Source organism: Ictidomys tridecemlineatus, chromosome 6 (genome assembly GCF_052094955.1).
Source record: "Ictidomys tridecemlineatus isolate mIctTri1 chromosome 6, mIctTri1.hap1, whole genome shotgun sequence".
NCBI lineage: Eukaryota > Metazoa > Chordata > Mammalia > Rodentia > Sciuridae > Ictidomys > Ictidomys tridecemlineatus.
Window position 1 is genome coordinate 16,533,656 of NC_135482.1, and position 17,844 is coordinate 16,551,499.

The following is a 17,844-nucleotide window of genomic DNA, read 5'->3' on the forward strand; positions in this document are numbered from 1 at the left end:
TGGCTTTTTGGGTGCAGCCATCCTAGTGGGTGTGAAGTGGCATGTCACGGGGGTTGTCACATCTCCCTAAGGTGATCGCACAAATGAAACTGAATTCAGAGAGGATCCAGTTGTGGCCTGACTGACAGGCCCTAAGAAGTGGGATTTGCCTTCCGAGTTTGGCTTCTCTGGGGGCAGCACTTTTGTTTTTGCAGCACTGGGTTTGTTCCGTGGACTCTGTTTCTGTCCCATAAACATTTATTGAGCATATTTCATGAGCCAGGGACAGCGGTGGGGGCTGGGATACAAGGGTGGGTGAGGAGAGCCCCTCCCTTCGGGAGCTCAGTCTAACGGAAATAAGATCACAGTTCCCCGGGACACGGGAGAACAGGAGAAATGCCATCCGAAAGATGCAAGGGAGGCTCAGAGAGGGGAAGTGACCCCAGGTCATCTGGGGAGATAGGTTCAGCTCCGAGAGCCTCATGTCTGCAGCGCGACGGAGCTCTGTGCGCCCCGAAGCATCCCGTGCTCAGAATTCACAGAGGCTTCCCAGGGCTGTGGGCCCCCATGGCAGGCTGCTGGCTGGCTGCTCAATTCAGGTCCTCACATCGCCCCCAGGGGGTCACCACTCTCCAGCTGAGGCTCCCCAGAGTCCTGGAAAAGAGGGGACCGTGAGACACTCGCCAGGGTGCGGGTCGTCCTGCTGGTGGGTCCTTCTAGGTGGAACGTCTCCTTTGGCCTCTGATCTGGGGCCTAAAACCGGATTCTCCTCATGATCACACGTGCGGTGGGAGCTCCCGTCAGTTCATGCGGCTGCCTCACGTCAGGAGGTAGGGTGGCCTGGTGGTTAAGGACACCCGTTCTGGGGCCCATGCAGTCTGCTGCCTGAGGCCGCTGTGGGGCCCTCGACAAATCACTCTGCTGTCATTTCCTCATCTCTAAAAGGTCTTAGTGATATACACCTCACAGGGAGGTGTGAGGATTGGACATGACATTTAACAAGGTGTAGGCACCCACCAAAGGTGATAAGAAAAAACTCCTTTCAGGTTGAAGATTCAGCTCAAACCAGGGCTGGCTCTGGAGCCCCCGGGGGAGGGAATTGGAGGCCATGCTCTAGAGACAGCCACCCCATGCCTCCCGAGGTCTTCAGCCTCTGCTAAGAAGCATAATGCGCATGAGCAAAGGCTTCTTATGGGTGGCGTTGGTGGTGTTTGAGACGTTTGGGCCGATGACAAATATCGTACGCCCTTTAGTACAGAAGGCATGAGAACCTAGCTTTGGGGCTGGTGTCCTAGGCTTAGGATTTCTCGTACTGGAGCATTTTGTCACCTGTTCTTTACAGCAGGTGAAGCTAACTCCTAGGATCGTCTCTCACCAGCCTCAGGTGCACAGAGCTGAAGGAGCCCTTGGAGCCAGACAGACACCTGGGAAGATGTGCGTGTGCTACAGAGGTGTGACTGTCTTCTGCTTTTTAAATAACGTGGACATCAGTATCACAAGGCTCACAGGAATAAACTCCCACCAGTCAATTATTGCAACTGAGTTGACCTCAACCTTGAAATTTTATATGGGTTAGATTAAAATCCAAAGTAAGATTTGCCATCTGATTCTGTTCCCATCTTTTGCCAAGATCTGCTACCACAGGCACTAAGAGCCGTAAGAAGAAGAAGAACATCCATTGCATTAGACAAGCTTAAAAATGTTTCAAGAAAACATTTTTTTGGAATGTTTCAATGCTAACCTACAAAAATTCAATAACTATAGTGTCGTCTTGGGGGAAATAACATAGATCTGTGCACTGAACAGTGACAGCAGCTGCGCAGCCTTGGTTAATATTGCAGAAGGTTGTGGGCTCACACCAACAAGACTTGAGTTTTTCCCTGGACCTGAGGAATGTCACCAGCTCAGTCTGCTGGGCAAATAAGGACATTCAGGACACTGGCTATGGGTGGCTGTGATTGTTACATAAGAGGAAACAGTGAAGTCGTTTCCCTAGCTCCTCAGTCTAGAGCTGGTAATAACCACACACCAGTGCACCTTCTGCATTTGGGGACTTCAGACTACTTCTTGCCATGAGTCCCCTGGGCGGCAGTCAATGGAGGCCCCATAATAAGATCAGGTGTCACTAACAATAGAAATAAATGGTTCCTTCTTAGCAGACCAGAGCAGACCACCATCCAGATAAAGGCCTCATCCAAGAAAAGTAGCTCCCAAAGCAAGAAGCAGTTCTAACAATGGGCAGAAAAAAATAAATATAAGTTTAAAGAATAGCTAAAGGAAAAATGCATCTTCTAAGGCCTGATGGCTTATGTTACACCGGCTATCTGAAAAATATTTGGAGCAGGCCTCAGTCCAAGACCAAAGGCATCCCGCTGGTCAGAGATGGGGCTTGGACATCCTTTAGTTCTCCTCTCCTCTGACTTAGGCTTCTACCGCCTGCCCAATGGGCCACACTGCCTTCAGGAGCTTGCACAACTGGCTTTGGGGCTCACAGACCACGGCACATTCTAGAAGGGAGCTCTCCTTTGCGTGCAGCTGCCCGCCAAGCTTTGCTGAGAGACCCCATTCTTCTGCGCCCAGCTGGGCCCTTTCCGGGATCGAAGTGCACACTCACGGCAAAGGGGTCGCAGGAAGGCTCTGGGGGCGCCGAGGTCGCGCTCTCATACACGGGGTTTGAGATGTTCTCAGGCTGGCCGAAGGCCGCAACGTCGATGTCCTCTTCTGACTGTTCAGAAAGACAAGCACAAGGCTGAGAGCCAGGACTGTGTCCCAAGACAGGAGCGCGTCACCTCCCTTGGCAGGTACAGCAAGCCACCCTCTGCCTCTTGGGAACCTTTCCCTTTGAACAGTACATGTTCAGGTACGATTGACAGGTAATAAAATGCACCAATCTCAAGTGTTCAGCTCAGTGACACTGCACACACGTGTCCCCGGGCGTGACCACCATCCAAATCAGCTCATAAGGCACTTTCATCCTCCCAGGAAGGCCCCGTGCTCTGTGCCCAATAGTACTCCCTCACTACCCGCGATAACCACCCCAGAGTGCTGCGGCCTGACCTTGAACTTGATATCAAAGAGTCACACAACATGGACAGAAACTCCTCATGGAATTTAATCCCCACTGTGAGGTATTAAGAGACATAAACTTAATTCAACTATGATATTTGGAGGTGGGAGCTTTGTAAGGTATTTAAGGATAAAGGAGGCCATCATCCAATGGGACTGCAGCTTTATAAGAAGAAGAAGAGGCTCTCTGGGTGCATGGCACATGTAATCCCCGTTACTTGGGAGGCTAAGGCAGCAGGCTCACAAGTTCAGGACTAATCTCAGGAATTTATTGAGGCCCTAAACAACTTAACAAAACCCTGTCTCAAAATAAGAAGAAGGGCTGGGGATGTGGCTGAGTGATCCTGGGTTTAATCCCGGTACCAAAAAAGAAGAAGAAGAAGACGAGGAGGAGGAGGAGGAGACTCTGTCTCACCATGTGATGCACTGTTCTGCCTCAGGATTCTACAGAGAGTCCCCACTAGCAAGCAGGCCCTTGCCAGAGGTGGCTGTCTGACCTGGATCTCTCAGCTGAATAAACCTCTGTTCTTTACAAGTTACCTAGTTGGTGGCATCCAGTTATAGCAATACAAAATGAACCAAGAGGCTTTGAGGTTTGCCCCTGTGCTTATAAATAAGCAAGTCTGGGCTGGGGATTGGCTCAGTGGTGGCGCTCCAGCCTAGGGGGCTCAAGCCCTGGGTTCAATGTGCAACACTGCAAAACAAGGAAAAGGAAGGGAAGAAAGAAAAGAAATAGACAAGTTATCTTCCAGAAGGCAGGAAGCTGCTGCCCTTACCAGGCATGTTTGGAGGGCACACAGGGGAGCACGGGCCAGGGAGGAGTGGCATACACTCCTGTGCTGCTGCCCAGCCCAGCTCCCCCAGGGACTGTGTGTTGAAGGCTTGGTCCTCAGTCCACGGCATGATTAGGAGGTGAGGCCTAGGGGAAGGAAGCTAAGCCATTGGGGATGTGCCCTTCAAGGAGATACTGGGACCACTCCTCTTCTTCTCTGTTTCCTGGCTGCCAGGAACCGAGCAGGGTCCTCTGCCACACACTGCTGCCATAGGCCAAAGGCCATGGGGCCAAGCAACCATGACTGAAACCATGAGCCCAAACAAACCTTTCCTCCTCGTAGGCTGATGATCTCAGGTATTTTGTCACAGTAACAGAAATTGGACTGGCACATTGGGTGACTATGTGACAATTCAGGAGCTTGCTGCTTACCTGAGGTGGCTCAGATGTTCAAATAGAGCGAAATGAAGTTTGCTGGCTGCAATGTGAGGCCTCTGGCTGTGTGGGTCCCTGACCCTGTTCCTTAACCCTCAGGGCCATTCCGGAGGCCCAAGCACTGTCTAGTGAATCCTCTCAGGTGAATGTGACCCCCTGGTGAATGCTCCTCAGGCCAATCCCCGGGCAGCTCCTCCTGCTCCTCCTCATGCCCTGTGTCAGCCAGGAAGAGGGCTTGAGCTGCCACCGCCACCAGTCCTTCTAGGGACAGAGACCCACCCCAGAGGCAGGAAGCATGGGGTGGGGTGGCGGCCCCTGCTGTGCTGTTCCTGGGTGAGGCCTCTGTAGCAGCTGGAAGAGCCTAGAGCAGGAGCTAGAACTTGGAGAGGTCCCTGCTATGGTCTGTCCCCTCAGATCTCCTTTTGAAGCTGCATTGCTGTTTTTGCTGAGGTGGGGCCTTTCCCAGGAGATGAGGTCATGGAGAGGGGCTGTCTCCCTGGAGGTAGCGCGTCCTCACTTCCGCAGGACTACATTACTTACCTGGGCAGTGGACACTGGCGTGTTATGAAGTGAGGCTGGCCCTTGGGTTTTGTTTCTTCCTGCCTGCAACTCGGCTTCCCACCGTGAGTGGAAGTAGCACCAGGCCCTACCAGAAGCTCAGCAGATGCTGGCGCCATGCTCTTGGGCCTCCCAGACCAAAGTCCATGGACCTGAATAAACTTCTGTACTTTCTTTATTTTTGGTACTGGGGATTCAACCTAGGGGTGCTTAACCACTGAGCCACATCCCCAGCCCTTTTTATTTTTATTTTGAGACAGAGTCTCATTAAGTCGCTGAAGATCTCGCTAAGTTGCGGAGGCTGGCCTCGAACTTGCTATCCCCCTGCCTTAGCCTCCCAAATGGCGGGGATTATAGGCATGCATACCCTCTATTCTATAAAAACCATCCAGTCTCAGCTATTCTGTTAGAACAATAAAGAATAAACTAAGGTAACTCCCACCATTACGTTCCCAGTTTTTTTTTTTTTCTCTTTACCTCAAAATGCTGGAAGCCAACTGTTCTCCGGTTTAGCCGGAAGTAAGAATAGGCAGCTGAAGCAATCGCTCCAATGACCAGGATGATGCCAAAGAATATCCCTGTCCCCAGGCCAGTGTGGGTTGATGTCTGAACACAGAAAGGAGAGGGTCAGTTCTTCAAACTGCTGGTTTCCCCCAGAGGTACCCTAATTGGAGATCACCCCTCCCCAGGCATCCTGGAGGAATTAAGATAAAAATAAAGATACGTTAACATCTAACTGGCTCTCACTGCCGTCAGGGTCTGCTCCAAGCCTCTTATATAGAAGAACCAGTCTCAGTGTTACACTAACCCCAAGAGATGGGGCAGTCATGACTGTTCCCGTGTTTCAGGTGGGGAACTGAAGCGCAGAGGCTTGAGGCCTTGCCCGGTTTCCCGCAGCTAGCTAGCTGGGGGGCTTTGAGCTTTGAACCAGTCTGGCTTTGGAGCTTCTGTGCCTAACCACTATGCTGTAGAACATTCCAGCAGCTAGCCGCTCACCCGTCCCTATGCCTTGGGAAGAAAGTTGGAATATCAACATCAGCTACAGCCAGCTTCTCTATAGCCCGTACCACGTGTTCTCAGCTCTCACATTTCTTAATTCCCCGCCTTCCCCCAGATCTAGCCCTCTACAGGGTGGAGGGACAGACCAGAGCTCAGGGCTTCTCCCTCCCCCTCCACTGGCCCATCGCTCCCTTTCATGCAAGGAGCACAGCTGGTGGCGGGAGTGGGGACAGGGCGAGCCCGGGCTGGTGTCCCACTGTCAGCTGGCTTAGAGGAGGGAGGAAGGTGGCAGACAGGACTTCCCGTGCTGTTTGGCCCCTGGGGAATGGACACCCGGCTCTTCCCTCACCAGGATCCCTAAGCACTCACCGCAGGTGTGGAAGGTGCCTTTAAAGGCCGGGATATGACGTGGATGACTCCATTGGAGGCAACGATATCCCACTGCAGAATGGCTCTTCCATCCACAAACCTGGTCTCATTCTAGGGACAGGAGAGGAGAGAGAGAGAAATTTGTGACCATCTGGCCTTCCCAACCCCCGCCCACGTGGGGCCACTTCTGTGGAGAGCAGGTGTTCAGCTTCCCCGAGGCCCTGGAGCCTCAGTGTCCGCCTGTCTCCATTTCCTGTTCACTGTCTGCACAGCCCAGAACACACTTGCTGCCATCTTCCCAGCAAGACGACCTAGGGCTTCAGAGACCTCCCAGGGGAAGGGGGGACATTTCTCCAACCTATTTGTATGCCAGATGGGCTATCAGAAGGACAATGGCTGGTGGTAGATCACCCAGTGGTGGGTAGTAAACCCCATGCTCTGGACTGAGGTCCATACCTCTGTACGTCACACTGCTAAAAAGGGACTACTAAGTGTTCTAACCCCAGAGTGACCCACCGACTCGTGGTGTGGGCAAATAGGCCCCACACTCCACCCGCTGAGCCACAGTCTGCATTTGAACAAACACCCAGGTGATTCACGGGCATGCTGAAACTTAAGACGCACTGGTCAACTACGGATTCCCAGTAACAGAAGTAAAAATGAAAAAAAAAAAAAATAGACTCATTTAGCACTCACTGCATGCTGGGTACTACTTTGTGGGTCACAAGCTTGGAATTGCTAAATCCTACAACAGTGTGTAATTTAAATATGATCACTGTGGTCATCAACATCATCAGTGCCACCATCAGTCACCATTAACACCACCATCATCATCACCAACACCATCACCAACACCATCATCCTCACAACACCATCATCATCACCATCATCATCGTCATCAATATAATCACCATTAACATCATCACCATCACATTACACCTCAAAATATGCCAGTTGGGCATAGTGATGTTTTTTGAGTTAATGGCACTTGAGAAATAGCAGAGTCAGGGAGGGCTCCCTGAGCACCCCTTTGTCCCTAACAGCCATCATAAACCTTCCTATGAGAAAGAATCCCTCCTGGACCAGGAGGAAAAGAACATTCTTACCACCAGAGGCTGGGGTCAACACCAAAATGGACCTGTACACAAACCTACTAGAGCAATCCTCACCTTCCTGGTGTTTCCCCCACCGATTCCTGGTCACTGTGCCACGATTTACTGTTCTTAGCCCCAACTCCTCCCTTTTGTTGCTTCTCCACCCACGTGTTGTTGGAAAAGCACATACGCTTTCAGTCCTAAGTTTGGTGGGACTTTATTTTCCTTAGGGACACTCCCTTGGGCACGTCAAATGTTCAGTAACACTTGAAGGCTTTTCTCTTGTGAATGTGTCTTATACCAGTGATTCTCAGGCCTAGTCTGCTGCGCCCCTCCCCTGACTCAGGCAATGGCAAGGCCCTACTGAGGTGGATGGCGCAAGGCGTCCATCCTCTGGAGGAGCACAGTATGTTTCTGGGAATGGACTGGTTTGTTTTTGTATTCCTTTAATAAGTATAGTTTCGATTTCTCATATGACCATTGAGTATGAAGGAAAAAACATGACTTCCCCAATTAATGCAACTACTTCTAAGAATAGATCTGTTTGCTCTAAATGCAATGATTCAGCTGTGGTGCGTAAATTGTTAATGTCTAATGAAAAACTCCCTGTATTCCTGTCAAGGAAGTTTTTGAGAAAATAAATTAAAATCTAGAGAAGAAGAATTAATGTTAAGAAGACAGATTAGTGCTTGGTACTGGGCAACTTGTTCTTCTTGTTCCTGTGCACAATGGTTTGTGTTCTTACTCTTGTTTGATTCAAATTAATAACAAGTTAACCACTTGCCGTAACCATGGCACCGGTTCCAGTCAGTAAGTCAAGAAAGAATAGTCAGGGAGGGCTCCTGACTTGAGAATAGTCAAGGTATAGGCCAAGAGTTGGGACATTTCTAACTATTATTAAAAGTTAACTAAATAGAAACAGCTCAAAGCAAAACTTGAACTGAAAGTCCAAATGCTTGCTTATGCATAAGCCAAGATACATTCTTCTATTCTAATTGTAGCTACGTAATATTTTGTTTCTCTGAATAATGATTCCTGTTTTGTAACCACAAAGTACTGTGAGCCTGCCAAAATGAAAAGGATATACGATCAACTTCACAAGTAAAGATTGGGATTCAGCACCTTCACTTTGGTGTCTGTGTTGTTTCTCCACCCCCTTTCGCAGACTCCTCACCATCCGTTTGTCTCCTAAGACCCCCTGTTGGAGCTGGTCTCTGACACTAGTGAGATTCTTAGATGGTAGAAGAAAGGTCTTCCTGCCCAACATCAGCATTATCAAAAATAATCACCACCATCACCACCAACATCATCCCCCTGTCTCCAGCATCCGTATTTATCAGATGAGGAATCTAAGGCACAGAGAAGTTGGATAACCTAAGCTCTTACCGCTAGCAAGTGGCAGGACTGGGATTCATCCACACCAGGGTCATTCATTTGACTTCAAAGCTCACGGGTCAAGGCCCAGGATAGGACTGACATTTGGACAGAAACAAGGGTCGGGAACCAAGCAACTTTAAAGTGGTTTCCTTCGATATTTCTCACTAGCAGCTTCAGATGATGGCCCATTTCCCATTGACAGGGGGCCGCCTGTCAATATGATGGGCAGCAGCACTTCTTTACACCACCCCCTATCTGTAGGTTAAGAGTTTACTTTGACGTTACAACAGTTGCCATCTATGAGCACCTACTGCATGCCACCAATTGTGCCTGTATTACATCCAGTGTTCCCGATAAGCCCAGAAGACTTGTCCTACCATTTGGAGCTGGTTGTGGCCAGAAGTGATGAGCAGCTGGCTTCCCAGCCTTGTCTGCACCATGGTACCATTGACAAGATCATTGTAGAGTAAGATGCTGACGTTGGTGAAGTGGTGCTCGATGTCCCGCCCAGACAGGATCTGAGAGGAAAGGAGACAAAGGCTGAGCGATAGTGGGCGTTTGGTTTCCTAGGCTCTTCCAGAGGCTCACCCATAGCTATGATGGGGGATTGGAAGTCACGTGAGCTTCTCAGAGGTGTCCTGGAAAGAGTCGGTCTGGGGTGGTAACAGGGGGGCAGAGATGTGGCTCCTCCAGGACCTTGGGTGGCTGGGGCTACAGGGCCTGCAGGACCACCCTCTGCCATGGTTGAATAAATTTGGCCCATTTCTGTCTTCTGATCATGAAGCAGGCGGATGTGGCAGATTGACGGCATCAGTGACCCCAGTTCTTCCCCCTTCCTGTACCCTTGCCCTGGGCCATCAACCTTGCTTCTTTCTCTGACTTGGGGCCCAACTGAGTCAGAGTGAATATGGCCAGAGGCTTGGAGAGCACTGGTGGGACTGGGTGCCTGTCACTCCCAGTACCTGCGCTGTCTCGAGAACATGCCTGCGCTACCCTGCCGACACCTGAGCGCCCCGTAGAGCAGAGCGGCCAACCCACCATCCTGGGGCAGCCCAGTTGGGGTGGGCTTTAGATCAGAGCATGTCAAGATCACAGGTGACAACAGATTTGCAGATATGGGGGCTAAATAACAGTCCAGTTGCTGAGTTTTGGGGTTACTTGGGACACAGCATTTTTGTGGTGACAGATAACTCACTTTAGTCTAAAGGGTAGGCATCAGGGACCGGACTCACCTCATTTTCCCCCAGCCCACTGTTCTGTGGCACAAAGAGGGTGCCACGGATGGACAGGTCAGTCAGGTGTTTCAGGAACGCCTGGCCTCGGGCTGAGCTGTTGGAGTAGGCCAGGACTTCCTGGGGGGAGGAAGGAACCATTAGCTGGTCAGCCCTGGTGTAGGCCTGGGGTGACTGCAGAGGGTGGCAGGTCCCGACTTCAGCCCTGAGTCAGGCTGGCTACTCCTCTGCTGTTTCTTCTCACTGTCCCTTGGAGGGTTCTAGATGTATCCATGCCTCAGCCAATCCTGTGGTCCCAGGACGTGGCCACCTCCTAGGCCATTCTCAACATGGACCCAGAACAGTCCTTTGATGTGGATATCGAATCTTGTCTCTTCTTCTGAAAACCCTGCAAAGTCCCTGTTTACTCGGAGGAAAAGTCCATCTTTTATTCAGATCACGGGGCCCAAACCATTTGGCCCCTCCTGGACATTTTCTTTTTCCATAATATGCACTGCCCTCCTGCATCCTGCCCTATTTATTTGTTCTGTTTAATGCCTGATAGAGACTTCAAGCACCTAGTAAGTGCTCAATAAATGTTCACTGAATGAATTTTAAGAATCTGCCCTACCCAGTCCAGCTCTGTCTTGCCCAGGAAGGGCTACTGAGGCCCAGAGAAGGTAAGTAATTTGCTGAAAGTGTTTCATTCTGATGCTGTTTTTTTTTCCCCTCTGAAATGCTATCATAAGCCAAGCAGTAGAAATGATTTTAGTGCTTATCTTTGGCATATTTATGGAAACCTTGACTTTTATTTATTTTAAATTAAAAAAAGATTGCTTTAGTACTGAGAATTGAGCCGAGGGGTACTTAACTACTGAGCTACATCCCCAAGCCTTTTTATTTTATTTTTTAATTTTGAGACAAGGTCTCCCTAAGTTGCTTGACCTTGCTAAATTGCTGAGGTTGGCTTTGAACTTGTAATCCTCCTGTTTCAGGCTCCCCAGTTGCTAGGATTATAGTCATGAGCTACCACATCTGGCTGGCAACCTTGACCATTAGATCAACTAGATGGACACCTTTAGTGGTCAGCCTCCTACCCTCCTGAGGTCACTGTCAATTCTGCTGGGAACAGAAGCTCAGTCCTGGCTGCCCTGTTTCCCACCATAGGAGGTGAGGGCGAGGCTAGTCCCAGGAAGCCTGAGTTTGGGCCCAGTTATGGAGTGTTAGGCTGTGACCTTGACCTTGTAAGTCTCAGTGTCTTCATCTGAAAAATGGATTCCAAAATCGTAGTGACTTTACATAACCATGTGAGGATTTGTTCCTTCTAACAAGTACTTGCTGAGCTTAGTCCAGCTACTGAGATTCTGGGGATACCCTGGTAGTTAAAGCAGGAACAATCCCGCTGGATGAAGCATAAAATCTTGGCCAAAGGGCTTAGTACAGTGCCCAGGGGAAGGAAAATGCTCAAAAAAATGGTAGTTATCATTATCATTATTAACAACTTAGTTCTTTGATCAGTCAACACTAAATCCTCCAAAATGGGGCTTTCTCTTTGTTGGACGCAGTGTGTAAAATATTGATGGGACTTTAAGTGTGGTGTAAAATGCCAGTTGATTTCAGGTTAATTTGGGTGATCACCAGGCAGGCTTAGGTAACTGTCCACGAAGACAAAAGAGTGTCTCTCATCCCTGCAGATCAGAGTCTTTAACTGCTCCACATGCAGAGATAATAATCCCAGCTTTAACAACAATGGAGAATTTTCCATGAGCCGACAAGAGGTCTAAGTGTTTGACAAATATCAACTCATTGAAAGATCACAGTGATCCCACGAGGCAAATGCTATTATCACCTCCACTTTACAGGTGAGAAAACTGAGGTTCAGAGAGGAAAGTAAGCTGTTTAGAGTGATGCAAACCCCAGGCTCAGATTCAGACAAGGTGGCCCAACACTCCTGCTCCTAACCATCACTAGAGCCTTTAGCTTCTATCAGGAACTCACCCATCTGACAGCTGCTTCAAGGTGACACTCCCTGTCCAAAGTGGAACCAAGCAGGCATGGGACATACCGTCAGGAAGTTTGTGAGCGAGGGAAAGGACATCAGGACCTGCAGCAGGTTCCCACTGCACGAGAAGCCATCGCCCACGTAGCCTGTCTTGCAGGTGCAGTTCACATCTGGAGAGCAGAGGCACACAGGGTCCTGTGCCCAGTGGGGCAGGGGCCTGCCTGCCCTGCTCAACCTTGGAGCCTGGCTGGCCAGCTGAGGACTATCCAGCAGCTACGTGGCCCAGGCCTGGGGAAGGTGGGGGCAGTTACCTTTCATGCGATAACAGAAGACGTCCCACATCTCGCTCTTGTTGGGTCTGGGTCCATAGTCCACGATCCCGACAACTCCAGACCCGCACTTCTTGGAGGAGTAGGCTGTGGGGTAGGCGACCTGCCCACTGTCCAGCCAGCCAGCCGAACACAGGTGGTACTTGGCCTGCAGGGACAGAGGCAAGATCAGAGAACCACTGCAAGCTCATACTCACTGTGGAATCATTTGATTAATTTCTTCTTTTTCTTCTTCTTCTTATTTTTTAAAAATAACACTGTGGTTTATCAAAAAAATACAAGAAATTTCAACTCTCATTCTTCGAATTATAAAAATCAACTTTAAGCTAAGTTATAAAAATGTTTCTCATGTAATTTTTTTGCATAACTCTAATAATGCTATCAGTGGCTATAGATCAGAATAAACAAAAAAATACATAGCCCCATTATTTACCTGTAGAACATGTTCATTTATGTCTATATTTCAGCATTTATTATATCATCATTGTTCTAATTGTAAAAGTCACATCCAAAGAATGAGCAAAAACCACCTACAAATTGGCATAGTTGTTTATTTCTCAGTTTGTGAAAATGTCCTTAATTTGTTAATGTAGGAAACAAATTTCAACTCTGATTGCTATGCAAAAGCACAGAAGAAAATCTGCTTTGCAATTAAATTTGTAGCTCAATGGCATAAGGCAACAAGCTCTACATGAAAAAATTACTAACTGAACTACAGGTATTAAATACTGAAAAACATCAACAGTTTATTAAAATTTATTTTACTGAACAATCTAGGAAATTTGCAGCTATCAGCAGTTCCAGTGAAATTTCAAGTGCAATTGGGAATTCAGGGATCTCCAGTGAAATTTCAAGTGCAATTGGGAATTCGGGGATCTCGGTGGAACTGTTAGTGTAGAGAACCCTGTGGGAAAAATACCTGCATATAGGCATGAAGGGATCACTCTAAAATTGACCTCATCGATTTCATTTTCGGCAAGCTGACTCGGGCCAGTCAGTTTTTATTGTTTATGGCTTTTATTATTCCTGACATTAGTGCACATACCTGACATTAGTGCACATTCTCTTTTTACAATAAATTCATGACCATCAGAAGATATCAGTTTGACATACAATAGCTGCCGTAGGTTTTCTCTTCTCTGTCCATTATGTTCTTATAAATTCTACTTTGGTTCCACAGGAATGCTAGTCGTTTCTCGTACTGCCACAGCCCCTACTCCAGGGCTGCCTCCGGACCCCCAGCTGCCCCTGGTTAATTTATGATTCCCCCATCAGACCACAAACTCCACAGAGTTAAATCCACTTTGCTAGTTGTTCTCTTGTGCCTGAAACACAGTTGGTGGTCCCTACATTTTTGTGGTTTAAGCCACTGGTGGAACGCAAGTGGTCTCTTTCTTGTAGATGGCTAGGTCATTCAGACTCATTTTGGTTCTCTCTGCTCTTGAGAAGGAATTTGCTACCAATCATTTACCCCTTCTGCAAATTCTTTAGCTTATGGGTTAACAGATCTTAACTTATTGGTGATAGAACTCAAATACTCATCATCATCATCATCATCATCATCATCTCCATTGCCACCACTACCACCATCTACACCCCCACCAACGTCATCATGACACTGACTGAGAGCTTATCCAGGGATAGGTTCTTTTGCAAGGGCTTGTCATGTGTCAACCCCTTTTACCCTCATATCAATCCTAGGAGATAGGAACTTTTATTTTGGGGGGTACTAGGGATTGAGCTCAGGGGCACCAACCACTGAGCCACATCCCCAGCCCTATTTTGTATTTTATTTAGAGATGGGGTCTCACTGAGTTGCTTAGTGCCTTGCTGTTGCTGAGGCTGGCTCTGAACTCATGATCCTCTTGTCTCAGCCTCCCAAGCCTCTGGGATTACAGGTGTGTGCCATTGTGTGCTGCAGAGGTAAGAACTTTTTAAATCCTTATCATCTAGTTGAGATAATTGAGGCAAAGAGAAGTTAAGAAACTTGCCCAAGTCATACAGTCAGCAAGTAGCAGATTTAACCCAAGCCATCTATTTCAGATCTCTTAATAAACATAAAAACGGAGTTCCTATGCCATGCTACCTTTAGTTCTTACACCAATGTGCCAGGTAGGACAGAGGTTTCAGTGGTTTGATCATAGCCAAAAAACAACCAAGGAGAGCAGAGATGCAGAGCCTTCAGAGGCTGGGCCCTGGCATCAAAGGCTTTGCTCCTTGGTGAAGCCATCTCGGGTCTGAAGGCAGTAGACAGCGTGGGTAGATGTGGACAGGTCATGACATCAGGCAGCCATTCCTCTGTTCCCAGTGAGAAACCACCAGCAGGTAACTCCAAGGTGGTGGCTTTTCCAAATGGGCAGGGCTCTGCTTCAGAAGGTAAGAGTGGCCCTGACCAGAGAGCCTGGTTACTCCCTGCTGGATACAGGGGCTTGGGCAACCCTCCCCATACCCCGGATTCCCTGCACCTCACTTCAGCCAGAGAGCTCCAGCTCTTCCAGGGAACCTCAACTGCTCTGTGGGTTCAGGGAGATCCTACGAGGTATGTGGTTATGGATCCTCTGGTCTCCAGCTATGAGGGGTGCATTTTGAGTCTCTGCCTCTGCTCTGGCAGTAGGAAGTTATGGTTGAGAAGAGACTTTTGGAGTCAGGGCTGCTTGTGAACCCCGGACCTACCACCTCCTGGCTGGGAAACATTGGATATTTTACTTAACCTCCCCAAGCCTCAGTTTCCCTATCTGAAAAATGGGAATAGTGATGCCGAGTGTGGTGATGCATGCCTGTCATCCCAGCAACTCGAGAGGCAGAGGCAGGAGAACTGCAAGTTCAAAGCCAGCCTCAGTAACTTAGTGAGGCCCTAGGTAACTTAGCAAGACCTTGTCTCAAAATAAAAAAAAAAAATCAAAAGGGCTGGGGATCTTAGCATGTGGCTCTGTGGGTTAGCACCCATGGGTTCAATCCCTGGAACCTTCAGGGATGGTGTAAGGATGGATAACAAAGTCAATGCAGTGCGTGACACATAGCAGACACCTGGCATTGGGCGTGATGGCTTACTATTGTCCAAGAAGCTTCTGTACTCACCTCCCACAAGGCAACAGCCTGTCACCCCACCTGAAGAGGAGGCTGCGTGCACACCCTCCCCTGTAGACGCCGCCTGCACAGTTTCCATTTCCCGGGACCCACCTTCTGGGCATAGGACAGCTGGTTGTAGGTGGCCATGGTGGCAGCTTCATTGGCACAGGCCTCTCTGGCTTTGGCAAAGGTCAGCTTGTACTGGCCCAGTGGGGAGCGGAGATGGAACACCCCAACAGTGGAGTCTGCAGGAGGAAGGAGACGAACCAAATGGTCAGCCCACCTGGTTGGCCCGGCTTCCAGCAAAGGACTTTGAAGGACTTTCAAAGTAGAAGGCCAGCTGTCCCCCAGGGTGGCTTCAGAAGCCACTTCCATGTCTAAGCACATCATTGAAAATATTCACTTCTTTTCTAATGATAAAAATAGCATCTATTCAACGAAATATCACCTACCCAATTGGAATGGCTATTATCAAAAAGACAGAGAATAATAAATGTTGGTGTGGATGCAGAGAAAAGGGAACTCTGTTGGTGGGAATGCAAATTAGGATGGCCATTGTAGGGAGATTCTTAAAAAATGAAACATAAAATTACCCCCGATGATCCACTGATCCCACTCCCCAACACACCCCAAGGAAATGAAATCAGTATGTCAAAGAAACACCAGCATGTCCGTGCTTACTGCAGCACTAAAGACAACATCTGTGATTTGACATCAGCCCGAGGGTCCACCAAGAGATGGATAAAGAAAACGTCACACACACACACAGACACACAGACACACACACACACACACACACACACACACACACACACACGAAACTAACCAGCCATAAAAGAATGAAATCCTGTCATTTGCAGCAACGTGGCTGAACCTGGAGTATATTATATAAATGATAAAGACCAGACACCATTGGATCTGCCTCACATGTGGAATCTACAGAAGTTGACCTTGTACAATCAGGGAGCAGAATAGTGAGCTCCGGAGGACGGGTCGGTAGAGGGAGGTGGATAGGAAGAGATTGGTCCACAGGTACAACATTACACACAGGCCGAGGAAGTTCTGTGTGTCTTGCATATAGTATGGTGACTTTGGTAATAAAACTGTATTGAATATCTCAAAATAGCGTGAAGAGAGGATTTTGAATGTTTTCACCACAAAGAAATGATCAATGTGAGAGGTATGGATATGCTAAATATCCTGATTTAGTTATCTCACAATGTGGACATGTGTGGAAACATCACACTGTCCTCCAGGAATAGATACAATTATTATGTGCCAGTTAAAATGAAATAAAAAGGATATTTTCATCAGAGGAATTGGGTCCACACAGAAAAGTGAAAAAGGAAAAAATAATAATACTCACTTAGAACCCTATTTAGAGGAAACAATCCTTGCTCCCCAGCTAACATTTCAGTATACTTTCTTCTAGATTTTTACTTTTTGGGGGGATGACTTTTAAGTCTGATATAATTCCACATTCCTCCAGGTTTTTTTCCCAATTCATTTATATGCCACAAATATTATAAATGTGATGGCATACTGCAGTTTTCAGAAGTCTTTTTAAATTTAACATTGAAACCTGATTATTTGCCAATATTATGGTAATATGATTTTTTTCCCTCTAACAGTTGTTTTTTTTTTTTGGTAGTGCTGGGGTTGGCCCCAGGGCCTTGCACATGCTAGGCAAGTGTTCTACCGTTGAGCTACACCCCCAGCCCTTTTTTATTTTGAGATGGCATCTCACTGACTTGCTCAGACTGGCCTTGAACTTGACACCCCCTGCCTCAGCCTCCTCTGTGGCTGGGACTAAAGGTATCTGCCACTGTACCCAGTCCATAATACTTAAAATTGAATCTTTTTGATGACTTTTACAACTAGGAAAAAAAAAATATCTTAAAGTGGAACTTTTCTGCCAAGGGCTCTGTATCACTGCTACACCTTCTAAAAAAGTTTTAAAAAATTCGATGTTCTCCCCAAGATACTGGGTAATTTTTATCATTTGTTTGTAGCTGGTATCTTTTCAAATATTTCGAGGACATAGACCAGAAATAGTTCAAGAACCGAGTCCCAGTTTTATATTGTTTATAAGTTCATTATAAAATGTCATTAAAGGACTCTTTCTCACTGAAAAAAAAAGGCTAATTCCAGTTTTTCCTGACCGCCCAGCAGTACAATCCTAGCTGTAGGTCCTGCCATCTTGCTGGCCACACAGCTTGGTGACATCTAGAAGTATGTTGTCCTGTCTCCTTGCCAAGACCTCACAGTGCCTTCGGGTGGATGTGTGGCAGTGTATTTGATTGTCCTTTACATGAAATATCTAGGGTGTTTCTAAATTTTGGTGATTTTCATTAATGCTGGAGCAAGTGTGTTTATCTTCATTCAATTCCTAGATTTCCATAGGAATGAAGATCCCCAACCCTGAGTCCATCTGACGGACACATGGCCACTCCCGTGGCTCTCAGTGCTGTACCAGTTTGCCCTCCTCTGACCCATGTGAGCAGGCACTTCCTTCTGAGCGTGGGGAGCCTGGGAGTGTGCCTGTGAGTTTGTTATAAGCCACTCAAATCACGCTTGGAAGTGC

At 47.9% G+C, this 17,844-nt stretch overlaps 1 protein-coding gene and 1 pseudogene across 1 annotated transcript in view; both read right to left on the reverse strand.

Moving 5' to 3' along the window:
- Window positions 1-219: 219 nt before the first annotated feature.
- Window positions 220-17,844, reverse strand: part of Stab2 (stabilin 2) — a 161,677-nt gene continuing 144,052 nt past the window's right edge. The window contains exons 61-69 of the mRNA XM_040281812.2: window positions 15,372-15,505; window positions 12,174-12,339; window positions 11,926-12,032; window positions 9,882-10,001; window positions 9,027-9,167; window positions 6,179-6,289; window positions 5,288-5,416; window positions 2,594-2,704; window positions 220-633 (exon numbers count right to left, since the gene is read on the reverse strand). Of these exons, the coding sequence (XP_040137746.2) occupies window positions 583-633; window positions 2,594-2,704; window positions 5,288-5,416; window positions 6,179-6,289; window positions 9,027-9,167; window positions 9,882-10,001; window positions 11,926-12,032; window positions 12,174-12,339; window positions 15,372-15,505 (1,070 nt within the window). The 3' untranslated portion in view covers window positions 220-582. The remainder of the gene's footprint in view (window positions 634-2,593; window positions 2,705-5,287; window positions 5,417-6,178; window positions 6,290-9,026; window positions 9,168-9,881; window positions 10,002-11,925; window positions 12,033-12,173; window positions 12,340-15,371; window positions 15,506-17,844) is intronic.
- LOC144378562 (elongin-C pseudogene) lies at window positions 12,706-15,324 on the reverse strand (annotated as a pseudogene).